Source organism: Podarcis melisellensis (assembly GCF_964234715.1).
Source record: "Podarcis melisellensis genome assembly, chromosome: 2".
NCBI lineage: Eukaryota > Metazoa > Chordata > Lepidosauria > Squamata > Lacertidae > Podarcis > Podarcis melisellensis.
This window is the reverse complement of record NC_138529.1, coordinates 37,844,767-37,861,703: the sequence shown is the minus strand read 5'-3', so window position 1 is coordinate 37,861,703 and position 16,937 is coordinate 37,844,767. Positions and strand designations below refer to the sequence as shown.

Below are 16,937 nucleotides of genomic sequence, written 5' to 3'. Positions count from 1 at the left end.
GAAAACCTAAGTAGTAGGTCCCTAAGGCCTGTTTGGGCTAAAGGCACAGAGGCACCGCTAAATTACACCACATGGCAAGATGCATCATATCAACTGTACATCTTCACTGAGATTGAGGAGATTATAAAATGTGATAAGGCAGGCCTTGCCCCAGGAGAAGAACCACTCCTTTGCAACAAAAGAGTAATTAGGTCAAGGAATAGGAGGAACAGAAGCAGAACAATAGGAGTGGAATGAGGAAGGAAGTCTTTGTCCAGCAACAATTGGCTGAATCACTTGCCACTTGTACATGCAGGACAACAGGCTGATGTGATTATCCCAATGAGGTACATGCACTTTCCTACTGGGAAGTCTATCATGTGCAAAGTAGCTCCAAGTTTACAATTCATGGCCTCTCTTTTCAGTCATTTATGTTATCATTTTGATTTGAGGCCTGTCTCACAATTCATACTTGTACACAAGGTGTGAGGTAGAGAGAAGGCAATAATATTTTTTTTAAAAAAGGCAGGGAATTTGTGACTTGGTACCTTGAGGTAAAAAATAATAATAAAACAGTGAACACAGGCTGTTCATTTCAGGAGCAACAAGCAAAGTTGCATAACACTGACCTGCTAGAAAGGTAAGAAATATCTGTTTATTTCTTAACATTAGCAACTTTTTCTTCCTAGGAGCTCCTCTTCACCACAACCATTTCTGAAGAGTATAACTTTCTTTCCAGCTACTTTGCGTAACCAGACAACTGATGGACTGTAGACCCCCACCCCAGTGTACTATTTTCACATTCACTTTAGCAGACACTGAGCATTCAAAATCGGGACAGTGCAACTGCAATGGATCACCTAGCAACTTACCAGAAACCATGTGCAAATCGGATGCCGTCCCCTTGTTTATCAGTTCATACTGGAAGCCTGTGATCTTCCTGCTAATGTCCTGCTGAGGGGTGGCCTCGACAAAGAGTCCGCCTTGTTCAAAGCTGAAGCAATGCACTCGGGCGGGGCTGTGATCCCCATCTTGGACCAGCAGTTTCAGTTCTCCAGTTTTTTCCAAATAAATATTTGCTCCTGCGGAGTCCTTGAAGGGCTTTATGCAGACAGTCCAATGCTTGGAAGAGGAAGATACAATACTGGGTCGCAGGTTCACTATCAGCGCTCCTGTGGGATACATCCAGTCTATGGATCCTTCGGCGCAGCGGAGGTAGACCTGTTCAACATCTTTTTTGTGAGACTCGTGTGTTAGTCCACTGGGGGGGGGGAAAAGAAAGATGGAGAGTTTACTGTAAGAGTGCCTCCATTTATTTCAAGAGAATACTGTATATGCTCAGATAAATAAGTTGTGGGGATTTAAATAGCGGCTGCGGAACACGGCAAGCCCATGAAGTTTGAAAAGGCTTTCAGTTGTGAATTCAACTCTGGTGCTTAACTGAAAAAGTTGCAACAAGGGTAGCCAACATGGTACCCTTCAGATGTCACAGACTACAACTCCCATCATCCCTGAACACTGATCATGCTTGGCTGGGGCTGATGGGAATTGGGAGTCTAACAACATATATAGGACACCACACATTGGCTACCCTTTGGTTGCAATAATAATTTCCATTATCTGGGGCCATGCAACATCTTTGGGAGGTTCAAATTATTAACATTTATAACAGACGTTGAGTGACAAGGCAACTTGCTCACAAAAGCTGTGGATAACAGGTAACACTGAGGTTTGTTCAGTCCTCCACCGCATTCACACCAGCACCCAAATCTCCCCATGTTTATGTAAATCAGCATTCCCCAAATTTTGGTTCCCACCAGATGTTATTGAACTCCAAACCCCATCATCTCTGAACATTGGCCATGCTGACTGAAGCTCATAGGAGCTGGAGTGTAGCAACCTGTGAAAGCAGATGAAACAACTGAGAGAATATAAGTGATGTTAAACCCCAGGAGTCAAATGACTTTGCTGCTATGCAAGAGCGGGGGAGAAGAAGAGGATACATATTTAAGCTCAACCGGCGTTTAAAATTAGTTGTGGGAGACATTACTGGGAAGGAGGAGAGGGAATAGGAAGCAGCACACAGCCCAACATATGGTTTCCATTTAAGAGCGAAGTGGCTGACATTATTGGGAATGTCAGTATAACATTCTGTTCAGAGGTTACATGAGGAAGCTCCAAAAAAAGTCAAATTCTAATAATCATCATCATAATACTGTCTACAAACACATGCTGAATAATCCTAAAAGCCACATCAAGAGCATAGATGCTTGTGGGAGAAGGAGCTGGTTCTTGACCTCTGTGCTTTTGCCCACCAACACAAAGAAACACTTGATATATTTGAGATCTGCATCACTCAGCTGGGACATGAGATGCAGACAGTGTTCTTTGCCACAGTGTGGTCTGGTGGTGGGCAGATTGTTACACTGAGCTGGATTCAAACCCCTCTTCTCAAAAGGAGGAACTGACTGATTTTGACTAGTTGTGCCCTTATCACCCACATTTACAAAAATGAAGTCACAGTCTCACTCATAGGGATGTTGTGTGGCTACAGTCATGCCAGGGGAGCCACTACCTACAGTGGCTACAGTGTTCAGTTCAAAAATCCAACATACATGAGAGTCCCACTCCTTTAACCCAAGCTCATCTGGCATTCTCAAGGGCAAAGCAGTTGACAGCATGCTAACTGGGCTCTGCAACCCATCAAACCTCAGATAATCTACACTTTAGAAATGACTTTACTGTGGTTGCATCAAGCGAAGAAGTTGCCCTAAAAGCAGTTTGCGTTATCAACATCATATGAGCAAAATACTATTCCTGCTCCAAAATGTGATCATTCTTCAGCAGGGGTAAAGTTATCTAGAAAGGAAGATATAAGTCATTGGAGAAGAAGATGGGAGTTTCGCTTTGAAGTTTCCACAGTACGCAAGCTTGACATTGGGACAATGGATTTATGCATGAGATGTCTGCAAGCTTTACTTGCTACTGAAAGTTGAAAGTGGGTGCACTGTAGAAGTTTTCACTGGGGCCAATTATATGCCGCAAATGGGGTAAGGCAAAATTGGGAAGAACAAGCAGTTAGGGGTAACATGCCAAGTTCCTAATGGAATGGAGAACACTGAATGCAATTTCAAGAAACACATAGATTTCCTTGGCTAAAGACTCGTGACCTAGTTAAAGCTGCCGCTCACTAGAGTTGGTCAGGATGAAAGTACATCTTTTGCATGGGGTGGTCAGAAGATTCATTACCAAAGGGTATGAAACATGAAATTAAATATCTAATATGTAAGAGGCCTGACAGGACAACAATGCATTTAATTTAACTTCTGTTGTTTTCTGGCCAAATAAAAATGGAAGCAGAGATCCTGAGGTGGAGGGTGGAGAGAAATAAAGTAAAAAAAGTAGATCTGGCATTTTTTATTTAAACATCTTAGGACTTTTGTGATCTTTAACTATGGAGATTGGCCACCACAGTATAGGTACTGATGCACTACATCTCTTCACAGATTGTTGGCAGTACCTGTAACCTCATCTGCTGCCACAGGGCAATCTAATCCCAGTGCCTGGGGTGACACAAAAAGAGACCTATTTCTTCCAATGTAATCAGACTGAATGCAGACGGGAGATTATGTGGGGAAAGCCCTAACATTCTGCAGTAACAAACATCTTATGAGGGCAGACTACAAGGATACAGATGGGATGTAGAATACTAGGGCTGGTCACAGCCTTCCTGGTTGAAGGAATTTCCCCAATTCCCCCAGGAATCAATTGCCTCAAGCTGCTTCTTTTTTTAAAAAAAATGCTTGCTTACAAAATCCACTAATTAATAATAGGTGCAGTTTATTGATTACATTACCATATAGCTAAACCTTGTTTCAAGGACCTCACAGCACAAGAGCACTTTAAAGGGCAATCCTAACTTGGAATAGACAGGAGTGAGAAGCTGGACATGCAGCTAGGCACCCCAAGACCTTTGGCTCACACTCAGCCAGGATGACCACTGAGTGGCTCTTCCTTTCCATTGTTCTATGCCAGCTCCAGACTGGTGCAATGGAGGAGCCTAGGGATGGAGCTCCTTAGAGGGATCTCTAGGGCAGGGGTCAGCAACCTTTTTCAGCCATGGGCCAGTCCACCGTCCCTCAGACCATGTGGTGGGGCGGACTATATTTTTGGAGAAAAAAATAACAAATTCCTATGCCCTACAAATAACCCAGAGATGCACTTTAAATAAAAGGACACATTCTACTCATGTAAAAACATGCTGATTTGGTGACCATCCGCGGGCCGGATTGAGAAGGTGATTGGGCCGCATCCGGCCCCTGGGCCTTAGGTTGCCTACCCCTGCTCTAGGGAGCGCTGGATGCAAAGCCTTCCCTGAAAACAGCCTACCACACCAACAACCCTTTCCAGTGTCAGATAACAACCTTGGACAGGGAAGGATTGCATTATTAAGTCTCACAACAACCCTGTGAGGTAGAAGTTGGTTAAGCCAAAAATGTAAAACCTTGCCTGTGATCTAGCCAGCGAATGTCAAAGCGCAGCAGGATTCTGAACCTGGTATTCCGACTTCCAAACTCATCCCTCTAGTTGAACCATGATGCCAAAGCAGCTATCCATTAAATAGTAGCCGTTGACTATGGCAGCTGTTGTGGTGCCTGCCGGATGTTGCTGGACTGCAACTCCCATCATCCCTTACCATTGCAGGCTGTGGCTGCTGGGAACTGGAGTCCCAAAAAGCATTTGATGGACAGCACACCAGCCATCCCTGTAAACAGAGAGGTGCATAGGCTGCAGCATCAGTCCTTGTCCATTCCAGAAGGCCAAAAGCTCAATTTGTTACCTGTGTGATGTTCTTAGATCTATATAAGCACATAGGAAGAGGATCAGACCATAGGCCTGCCTAGTCCTGTACCCTGACTCTCAAAAATGGGCAGCCTCATGCCTCTGGGAAGCCCTCAAGCAGAATACACGGGGGCAACAGACCTCTCATTGCTGGTACCTGGACTGTGATCTGGGATGTGGCATATATGCATCAAAACTAGCAGCAGTTAAAGCCCTACCCTTCCAAGAAAAAAACTGCCTTAAATCAAGTCAGGCTATTAGTGTATTCACACTGACTGGGAAGCAAGTCTGCAGGGTTTCACACAGGTGTCTTTCCCTCTGCTACCTGGAGATGCCAGGGATTGAATTTGAGACCCTTTGCATGCAAGACAAGTGCTCTAGCCCTGAGCTATAGCCCTCCCCACACTACTCTGCAGCCTAGGCAGTATGGCTCAGACCAGAGGCACCTGTTTTGGTCAGTTCCACCTATTTTTCAGACGTCAGATGTTCTCTGCTTGTGCAACCACAATAATGTGTCATTCCACGAAACTAAAATACATGATGACAGACGGGGGGGGGTGAGGAGGGGGGGAGAGGAGAATGGCTGGGTCAGCCTCACAACAGGAAAGTGAGTCATGTTGGCTACACACATTCCCTGTGGCTGGCATTCAGAACATTGACGAGCTTAGAAGAGAGACTTCATTCATCAGCATAGCAATATATTAATGAGCTGGTAGCTGAAAGACCCAAGTAGAAATCAGGAAGTCCTTGGGCTTAAATGTTTTGCCTCTATGAGGCAATTTTAAGCATGCCACTCTCTAGGACCCCAATCTAGGTTGGAAGCACTAGTAGCCCACCTTATAGGTTTGTTGTTAGGGCTGGGTTTAGGGACAGGTGATCGAAGCGAATCCCGAGGGCTCTTAAAACTTATTTTTGTAGTAAACCACACTGATGCTGATAGAAAATGCTTCTGTTTCAGGCAGCTGTATTTAGGATCACAGTCTGAGAATTAGTGGGTTTTGCTCAAAAAGCTACCTATTTCAGCAAACCACATTTTCAGGAAATGTGGCTGTGAAACTGTTAAAATTATGCCCCGAGTCAATTGGCCATTACAATTACCTGATTCCACCCCACCCCCCATAGCAAGTGGCCCATGTCACTATTTTCAGCTATTATCTTTCTAGATAATGCAAAAAATATATATATAAATGCCAATGTACATGTGACAATCCTTGACACTCAAGATAATTCATTACCATCTGGATTCCTGTCCCCAAGAAAAGAAAACAGAGGTGCCTGGATTCTCTCACACACCCTAAACAACAACAGGAATCAGCTGAAAAGAATGTAACAAAAACCTTATTTCCGCCTCTTTGATCTTTAGCTATTCCCCCAAATAGTCAAGTTGTTACTCAAAGCCACCGAATTTATGTATTAGTTTAAAACTCTTCCACCGGTAACCCCATTTGAGGGGTTTTTTAAGTGTCCCAAAGAAACCAAATATAGATTACAAATGCACTCCATTTAGCCATGGTTTCTGAATGAAAAATCTAGCCCTCAAAAGTCATGATCTATAAAAGGTTTTTGAAAACCATAAAGACACATTAAAATGATTACAGCGGATTAAAGTGGGGGGGGGGGGGGGTGAGGAGCTTTTGGAGCCAAGCAGTTTTAAAAGATTTCACAACCAGAACGATTAGCATAGCTGTGGCAGACATGGAACACTGGGTAAGAATCTGCCATCAGCGATGCTGATTTAAATCTGAAGGAACAGGAGTGACGTGATGCCACAGGTGTAACAGAGACCAGACCAGTATCTTTCCAGAGATCAGTATTGTTCAGCAACAGGTGAACTCCAGAGGAAGTTCGGTCAAATGTTAAAAACACCCACAAGTACGCACCACTTTTACGATTTCCGAGGAAGAGCTAACTCCACCCAGAACAAAAAAAACCACAGGCCTCTAAATTAGGATTTCGCCCCCTCCATAAAAAAATATTTAAAAATCTTAAGGTAAGTAACCCAATATGGCAAAGAAACAAAAAAAACAACAATCCTGAATTAATCAAGTGTGTTCGAATTTGTGGGAGTGTGGGGGAGAGACCTGTCCTACTAATCAGGTGCGTTCCAAAGCGGGGGCGGGAATGTTAAGACAGCGAAATCCCACCGAGGGGATTTAAACAAAACCGAAGCCAGCGCTCTCGCTCTCTCGCTCGCTCTCTGCGTTGCAGCTTCGCCAAGCGCGAGCAATCCGCACCAACCCTGTCAACTCGCCTCCTAAAAGGGAGGACTTACAAGCCTATTGTGTTACAGCGAAGTGAACGCTTGAATGCAGAAGGTCAGCGGCGAGGAGGTGCAGAGTGTGTTATTCGGGTGTTGGGTTGCACAGATGTGGCCGGTGTCGCTGCGTGGTCAGTCCAGAGAAACGCTCTACCTTTGTCTGCGAAAAGCCAAGCCGCCCTCCCGCTCCCCCCACCCCACTCCCGCCTTTGCCCGTTGCTTTGGCAATACTCATCCTGAACACTCCTGGAATGTTAATCAAAGTGCCCCCCTCCTCCTCCTCTCCCCCCCCCTTCCCGCTTCCAATAAATCAGAGCAAACAGCAGAGGAGGAGGAGGAGAGGTTGCTTTTATCCCTTCGCAACAATCAAATCCATGTGTCCGTGAGCCGCTGGAGCAAGTGAGCCCAGCGCGGGACGAAGCGCCTCTTCAATTCTTCTCTTGCCCCCACCAGTTACTCCAAACCGGAGCGAAACTTTACTTAACAAAACCCGGAGAATAACTAAGGGACCCCCCCCCCTCACTCCCTGCATTCATAAGGGCAGAAGTTGCAAGAGGAAGCAAGCATTCGCTCCGCGGTGAAGCCGGATCCAAGCCCCGGTTCTCTCGAAGAGCAAAGGGGAAGAAATGGTCGTAAAAACAGAGGCGGGGGGCGGGGAGGAAGAGCTCCAAATGCAGAGCCCATGAAAGTGGCCAGAGAGAAATGGAAGGGCAGCATCTGCCCGCCCTTTCTGCGCCCTTAGCAGAGGAAGGGCTGGAGCGCGTCTCGGAGGGTGCGCGCTCGGTTTAAAGGGAGCGTCGACCCCCTCGGAGGTGGCACGGAGAATTGCCCACCGAGAGAGTAAAGAAGATTGGCTCGGGCGTTGAGGAGAGAGGGAGGAGGGCGCATCCCAAGCCGGGCAAAAACCTTGCAGGGGCGCATCCAGGGAAGCAAAGGCTAGGTGCGGGGATATGCCCGGACAAAGACCGAGCAGTTGGCAGCGCACATGGAGCGCCGGGCTGATCCGTCTTGCCACCGGGCGCCGAGGGTTCCCCGTCCGCCCCGCGAGCTCTTACCTCCCCTTCCAGCTGCACAGATCGCTCGAGTACTGCGCCGTGCAGCCCCTGTCCAGCGCCAGCAGCCCCAGCAGCAGCAGGAGCGGCGAGGGCGGCGGGAGCACCAGCAGCCCAGGCGCCGGGGCTCTCCGCATGGTCCCCGCCGGGCTGCTCGGGAACAGTTCCACCAGACCAGGCGAGAGGAGAGCGTCCGCGGCCAGCGCTACATGGCGAGCGGCGAAGGCGGTCCGGATCGAGCCTTTAGCACGAGCTGCCCATCCCCTCCGTCCGGCCACTCACTCGGCGCAGCAGCCTACTAGAGCTCTCTCCAAGCCGGCGCTCGCTCTGGCTTCGCACGGGGCGGGGAGCCGGGCCAAGTCAAGAAACCACCCACTCGAGCGTCAGCTGAGAAAACCCGCACCGGAGTCTTCGCGGAGCGGACTCGGCTCCTCCCTGCACTGCCGAGCTGCTCTTGGAAGCACTTAGGAGAGACGGGGGTTCTTTTTGTGTCAAGGGATTTCTTTGGAGCACGTCACAGGCTCGGATACGTAGGAGTCAACTCCTAGGGGCCGAAGGGGTGGGTCTTCGGGACTCCCCAAAAATATTTGAGGAGGCTGCCCTGCTCCAAGTGAATGGGCAGTGCCAGCCAAATAGTGATTGATTATGCAAGGCAGGGCTTACTTGCCCACCCCCAATATTTTATCTTGATGATGGTCTGGGTAAAAGGTAAAGGGACCCCTGACCATTAGGTCCAGTCGTGGCCGACTCTGGGGTTGCGGCACTCATCTCGCATGACTAAGCCACTTCTGGCGAACCAGAGCAGCGCACGGAAACGTCATTTACCTTCCCGCCGGAGCGGAACCTATTTATCTACTTGCACCTTGACGTGTTTTCTTTCGAACTGCTAGGTTGGCAGGAGCAGGGACCGAGCAACGGGAGCTCACCCCGTCGTGGGGATTCAAACCGCCAACCTTCTGATCGGCAAGTCCTAGGCTCTGTGGTTTAACCCACAGCACCACCCGCGTCCCTTTGGATGGTCTGGGACACAGGCACAAATCCAGCAAGTATGGCAGGGGGAGAGAAAGCAGCACTAACTAGATGCCACTCAGGTGTCACACCTGGACCCTGTTTCCTTGTAAGGTTAATAAGCCAACAATTGCATGAAACCACAGTCTTGCTGATGGAAACCATACAAGAAACCTAAACGTGCTTGGAAGATTGGCACTGCAATCCTACGCATCAGTCTTAGCCAATCTGTGCCCTCGAGATGCATTGGACTGCAACTCCACCAGCCCTAGTTAGCATTTGGAAGGCACGAGGCTGGCAAAGATTGCTACGCACTCATTTTGGAGTTGGCCCCAGCTAGCTTAATAAATTTACCTCCGTATAGTTAAAGCTAGGGTTTTCCCAGTAGTGATGTATGGAAGTGAAAGCTGGACCATAAAGAAGGCTGATCGCTGAAGAATTGATATTAATGTTTTTGAATTATGGTGCTGGAGGAGACTCTTGAGAGTCCCATGGACTGCAAGAAGATCAAACCTATCCATTCTGAAGGAAATAAGCCCTGAGTGCTCACTGGAAGGACAGATCCTGAAGCTGAGGCTCCAATACTTTGGCCACTTCATGAGAAGAGAAGACTCCCTGGAAAAGACCCTGATGTTGGGAAAGATTGAGGGCACAAGGAGAAGAGGACGACGGAGGACAAGATGGTTGGACAGTGTTCTCGAAACTACCAGCATGAGTTTGACCAAACTGTGGGCGGCAGTGGAAGACAGGAGTACCTGGCATGCTCTGGTCCATGGGGTCACAAAGAGTCAGACATGACTAAACGACTAAACAGCAACAAAAACATACATAGGGTTTCACTGCACATTAAGGGCAAGTAGAATGCTTAGCTGTATATAGCATGGACGTTGACAACATTTGAGCTGCAATCCTGAATCTGTTTACTTGGGAGACCTATTGCAATCAATGGGACTTCTGAGGAGATATGCATTTGACTGTGATGTTGAGCCTTCTCTTTAATTATATATTGGAGGGGCTTTCTGTGCAGCCCCCAAAATGTAAGACCCTGCTGCATTGGCCACTAGCCCAACTAGTCTAGAATTGTGTCCTCATACTGGCCAACCAGATGCTGATAGGAAGCACGCAAGCAGGACTTGAGCACAACAGTCCCAGAAAACTAGTTACAGAGAAAGGGATGCTTCAGGCTATGTTTATTATTTAGGACTACCTAAACCTCTGGTTCAATGTAATAAATAACCACTAATGTGTTATTTAAAACTTAGTCCCTCTTCTATCCCCTAGCCTCCCTAAAGGCCACTAGCCTGTCCTAACCTGGGTTTGTTTGAAGTACTGTATTAAAAAGTGAGTTGGAGTCCTGGCATGTGATTTTTGTGGTCATTGAGTATGAGTTTTTGTAGTAAAGACAGCATCCTTCTAAAAGGAGACAGTGACACAATCTACAGACTACTTCACCTAATAATTAGACCTGTAGCAAGCTGCTGTGTCTTTGTTGGCATGGCTTACCTGAGTAAATGTGTGTCTAATGCGGCAGTCCACAGGAGCATATTTTAACAAATAAAGAGCATGTGAAGCTGCCTTATACTGAACCAGTTCATTGATCCATCTAGCTACACAAATTTATATTCTGATGGGCAATGGGTCTCCCAGTCCTCAGATCTTTCCCAGCCCCAATACCTGAGATCTCTGGACCTGGAGCTAGAAGGCACTCCAAATCCCTGTTCAGCAACAGAGCTGGGTCCTTATGTGTCCTTAACAGGGATATAGGAAGCTGCCACTGATACATCTAGCTCATCGTTGTGTATGCAAGCTGGCAGAGACCCGCCAGGGTCTGAGAGAAAAAGCTTTCCCAGCCCTGCCTCAAACTGCAAGGGATTGGGACCTTTTGCATGCAACACATGTGCCCTAAAACTGAGCTACAGTTGTGGGTGGATCAGGTTTATGCAGCCTCAGCAATGAGCTCACTTGCAGGTTTGGCTGCACCTTCGAGGAGCATAAACAGTTCCTGATCATAACAAAAAAAGGCTGTGTCAGCACAAGGAGGAAGGGTGCTTACTGGTTATTAAACACATTTCCAGGTGCACCAATAGGGCGCCCGCATGGATAATGATGGAAGCATTCCTGCCTCATTGCAACATAAATATTTATTAGTATATGCAAACCGGCATGGCATTGGAAGAGTGGTGAAGAGTGAACAGGTATGGTCAGGTGCCAACATAATGCTTTCAGGTTGCTGTGGCAGTACCATAAGCTTTAATTAAAACAAAAACAAAGCAGCATTTGAACCGTATTTTCGGATTGGTGTAAAGCACAGGCCGTAAAACTTTTTCAGACTAAGTCTGAGGGGCACGTTCACTTTTGGTTAACTTTCCAGTGTGGGTGTGGCCAAAGCAAAAGGGGCAGGGTCAAAACAAAAGGGGCAGGCCTCCCAGCATTCTCACATAGACACTCATACATATCCACACAGAAACATACACATATTGCCTGTAAAGAGAGGTGATGATTGTGCTTAATTTCTTAAGAGTGAGATGCTACAGTTCATCATGGACAGGAGCCCCTCCTGGAAGCAAATATTGGGTGGGAAACTACAGCTAGTCACTGGGGAAGCCTGTACATGCTCAGAAATACGTTTCTTGTGCTATTTCACCTCTGTTTCTTCATTATTTCACATCTGTGGAGTGGCCACGGATGGGAGAAGGGAGCTAAGTGGCTAAAGAAAGGAGGATGGGACTCCCGAAACAACAAGAGCAACAAAGGAGCATCTTTACATACATCTGTGCAAGGGTGCCAACTTGAATAAAAATTTGGGGGGGCAGATAAGCCCAGTCCCACATAATCAATCACAATACGCAGCACATGCACACCATTTGAATAGCAATGCCCATCAACTTGGGAGGGGGCAGCCCCTCAAAAAAAATTTGGTGGGAGGCCAAAGGCCCCTCGGCCCCTAGGGGTTGGCTCCTATGCATCTGGGCATCAGAGGCTCTGGCCAGTTTTTGTGGGGGGAAATCAGGTAGTTTCTGTAACTGTCAGTAAATCAAACTAACACATGGATTCAGACAAAACAGTGCATTTAAGTTCATGCAGAATCAGGGTCGTTTGATGACGCCCTAAGCTACTGAAGGTAATGAGGCCCTTTATATGTACAGCTGTCCTTTGTCAACAACAAATTGTCGCTGTTTTTGTGTTGAATATATGCTATATGGTAATTTATAGGTATCTAATAGGTGTCTAAAGCCATTTGCACATAACAAAATACGTACCGTACATCATAGGAGCCTACACAACACAAAACACTGTTGCTGTACGTAGGTTTTATTTTATTTGTTTTTTATCTTATATTTTGGAAATGTTTTTTTTTTTCAATATTTTGGGGGATCCCAAGAGAGTGGGGCCCTAAGCTATAGCTTGTTTAGCTTATACGTAAATCTGGCACTGTGCAGAATCAGCAATGGGTAGCCCCCAGGCAGAAAATACTTCCCAAACTATGTTTTAAATGTTAATATATGTGAATGTATTCTTGTTTGAAAGGAGGGTCAGCTCCAAGAATCTAAAAAATGTTGCCTTCAACCACATGCTCCCATGCTGTTGAACTGGTAGCTGGGAACTTGGAAACCACTACACAGCAGAGATTGTCATTGTCACCCTGTGTCCATTATCACAGTGGGGAAAGTCAATTGTGTGAACCTGTTCTTGCACTGTAGTTCATCAGTGCTGGTATTCCTTTGCAAGGGAACCCCCCCCCCCGCGCGCCATTTACAAGCCTGGCGGTACTGTAAATGCTTGAGAAATACACACTAGCAGATTTTGGTTTGGGGGTTATGTTCCCATAGTGCTTATGACGGAGGAGGTTTCAATCTTACAACTGTATTACCATCCATTTGTGGATTATTATTTTTGTCCATGTCAATTTTGTTTTGCAAATTAGGGTTTCTGTTTGTTTGAAAAAACGAATCAGTTGATTGCAAAGCTTCAGTGTGGTTTACAGTAATTACATCAAATGATGATGCAGTAGCCGAAACATCTAATTACTGGGCTAAAACAACACTAAGAGGCATCATTGGGAGACGAAATATTGCAAAATTCTTTATTTTCTTGGGCATGTACTGTAATGAGAACTTACATTCTCAGAATCTTAATTTTTCTTAGAGGGATGTTTTATTCACCACAGGATTCTGTCTGTATGTACTGTACTACTTGGAGGGAGAGAGAACCCAAAGAAATGTGCAGGGCTTTCTTGTTCCTCCTTAGATTATCTCTGTAGTTCCTTACCAGCCTCTGCTTCACCACAGTATTATCAGACTCCACTTCTATGATAGATTGCTTATCACAAACATTGTTTCACGTATGATACAGACAGGTCCTGATCATCTAAAAGCTATGCAAAGGGGCTCCCAGAAAACGTCTACAGCTGACTGAATGATCCATTCCCTATTTCCAAGCGACTTATCTCTGCAACCAGTAATGAAATTAAAGTGAGTAGGGCCCCAATATATGTATTATTGGATGTGCCACAAAGTTTCATAGAGTTACAGCCCTGCTAAGAAATCAGCTTATCCTTCTCCAACCCATTTTTCTAAATAACCCTCTACTGCTGGAATTGAGAAATCCTGCCCTGGATTTTAATGCTAGGAAAAACTGACTATTGAAGAAGCAAAGACATGCGATTCAACCCACCTTACTTTTTGAAAATTAATGCCATGAAGGAGCAAGAAAATGACCAAACCTGTGTTTGTATCTGAGTGCTCACATGCAATTTTTGAAGTATGTGAACCTGCATTTGGGAGACTTACAAGATATGCAAACTCCCCCCCCCTTCTGCTTTCATGTGCACTATTGTGGCTTCCCCACATGCAATTCCATAGCTTCAGATGGGATATATCAACATATTTTAGCTGCAAGAAGGAAAGAGAACCTCCATGTTCAGAGGCAATTATACCTCTGAATACTAAACACCGGGGTGGGGGGGATAATGAAGGTTCCGTGCAAGGTGAGAAAGACAGAAAGAGCAGAACAGGAGAGATACACAAAGAACCCGACAGACTCCAAAACGAGAGACATGTTCTCTAAAGCAACAGATACTAGGATTGCACAAACACCAGCGGTCTGTCTGGTCCTCCCCATGGTGCCAGATAGACTGCTAGTGTCTGTTGCAATCGGCTTCAGCTGTTTCATAGCAATCAAAGAGCTCTCCTGGAGAAGGAGTCCAAGGTTCTGAAATGCATTGAACTGTAATAAATTGATGTGTTTGGTGCTTTTGAGAACAAGTTTCTCTTTTTGCATTCTTTCTGTTAATTCCATGCAGTGCGTGCTGTCTTCCCAGAATCATGTGGTACTTATTGATATTTTCTTGTGAACATTTTGTATTGCTTTATTGCAAATCGCTTAAGAGGTTTTTCTGATTAAGCAGTACACAAATCTTGTCATTTGTTTTTAAAAAAATGTGACTGGCTGGAAATATTATGCTGGAACCGATGAAATACTGATCCAGCATGATTCTTCTTAGACATGCAATGGAGAAAGCAACACACAGCAGCTTTGGCCATGGACTAGTATAATCAGTCAAGTCCTTTATCGCCCATTGTTGTGATTTGATGGGTCTTGAAGTTAGTTCATATGAACACTTTGCTCTGTGGTATGTTGGTTATTTTTTCTATTGTGACTTACCTTTTGCTTTCATTCGGCCTAGCATAAATTGGTGCATGTTGCAGCTGGGTGTGTGCTTTTGCAAACGTAGTGAATTGCATAACAGCAGTCCTAATACAGGTGAACTGATCATGTGGTTTTCCCCCTTTGCTCTCTGGTGTAATTCCATTCCTGTTTGAGAGTTTGATTGTTCACAGGGTATTAGGGTGGCTTGGGGGCAAATAGCAAATTCTGGTTTACACCAGGGCAGAATATATACACAGTCTATGGGCAGGCCAGCCTTTGCCAATTTAGTGCCATCCAGATGTTTTGGACTACAACTCCCATTGACCCCAACCAGTATGGTTGTGCTGCCTGGGGTTGATGGCAGTTGTAGTCCAAAAACATCTGGAGGACACCAGGTTGATAAAGACTGTGTCGGGACCTCCTATAATATGCCTCCCTTCATACCAAGCTACAGAAGTAGGGACAGAATTAAACACAGAAATTGTATTCCCTTTTCTCTCAATCCCATCACAAAAAGGTGGAAATGAATATCTCTGTATAAAGAAAGAGAAAAAACGACAAGGAAAGAAACAGAAGCATAACAGTGCAATCCTAGAAAGAAGTCCTATTGATCGCAATCAGATTTTAGTGTAAACATGCCAGAGTGCACTGTGAGGCTTTGATCTTACTGTACAGTGGTACCTCGGGTTACATACGCTTCAGGTTACATATGCTTCAGGTTACAGACTCTGCTAACCCAGAAATAGTACCTCAGGTTAAGAACTTTGCTTCAGGATGAGTACAGAAATCGTGCTCCGGTGGCATGGCAGCAGAGGCAGGCCCCATTAGCTAAAGTGGTGCTTCAGGTTAAGAACAGTTTCAGGTTAAGAACGGACCTCTGAAACAAATTAAGTACTTAACCCGAGGTACCACTGTAACTTGCAAGAAGACACACAGGCACCTGAGACTTTACAGAAGGAAAGGATCAGACAACACAAGTGACTTAGTCTAAATTTCAGTTTCATTATTTGGGGGGGAGGTTCTGTATAATTCCCTATATAAATGTTTTCTTTTCATTTTGACAATAACTGTTATTTAAATAAATAAAGTATTAAAAAAATCCCCAGGAATCTCATGTTCAGATGAGTTAAGACGAGCAATTATTAAAGTGAAGATGAGCAATTGTTTGGCCTTACATCTAGTAAACATTTATTTCCTGTTTTAAAAACTTTTAAGTTTTGCAACTGTCAAGGCATATATTTATCTTGCTGTCCATACTCCTGGCGGGCTTAGTTTTTCATTTTCTTCAACTTCTCTTCCCTGCATGCACATTGCAACCTGCGGACTTCAGCGCAGGAGATCAGAAGCACTGCAGATAAACAATGTCTTATAATTTCAGATACTCAGCAAGGGGCTCTAAAAGCAGAAGATCTCTAGACCAAAGACCAAAGACCAAATCCATCTCACATACCACAAAGTTACATTGACAACAGCGTTCTCAAAAACCCTTGGCATGATTTAGACAAAACAAAAGCAACAGTCAGCTAAACAAATGTGATACTTAACCAAAACAGAGCACTGCAACAATGGGAGAAAAATAATCTTGCACTATAACAGTTGCTAAGTTACCAGGAAAGAAGAAGAAATATTTTTGCAGCTATAAGACACCGTGGCATGTAAATTTGTTTAATGGTACTGATACTGCATGCTTGCTTTTCAAGTGCATATCTGAAGAACATCAGAAAACTTCAAGGGCTTGTGAAGGCTCTACAGTTCTAAGCTGGCTGAAATCAATGGATACCCAACAGCTTAATGTGTGGTCATGGGCAGGTTTCCAGAGCTTCCACCATATCTGGATTTGTCTATCTGCTTTTGAGATTACTGTTGAGTTACAAGGGAACCTGTTTGCACAGCAATGAGTTCACCTGTGCCAAAAACTTGTTCCTCGTGTGCCAAAAGTTGAGCTACTGAGCAATGGCCATTGCATTACATTTTTGAAAACCACCCTGTGATCCTCAAATGCAATTTATTCAATCAATCAATCTTTGATGCCTTCAGCATTGACCATTAGGAAACCAATGACTGAAAGAGAGAGCCGCTGAGTCAGCACAAAGAACCTTTGGCATAGGAATGAGGAACTCATTTGAATGATGGCATTGGGTGATTTCATC

The 16,937-nt window shown here is 45.3% G+C and overlaps 1 protein-coding gene across 1 annotated transcript in view; it reads right to left on the bottom strand.

Annotated features, from left to right (window-relative positions):
- The window catches only part of METRNL (meteorin like, glial cell differentiation regulator), a 28,534-nt gene extending 20,072 nt beyond the window's left edge, over nucleotides 1–8,462 (bottom strand). Inside the window, exons 1-2 of the mRNA XM_081895664.1 lie at nucleotides 8,134–8,462; nucleotides 852–1,240 (exon numbers count right to left, since the gene is read on the bottom strand). Coding sequence (XP_081751790.1) covers nucleotides 852–1,240; nucleotides 8,134–8,267 — 523 coding nt within the window. The 5' untranslated portion in view covers nucleotides 8,268–8,462. The remainder of the gene's footprint in view (nucleotides 1–851; nucleotides 1,241–8,133) is intronic.
- Between the last annotated feature and the right edge of the window lie 8,475 nt (nucleotides 8,463–16,937).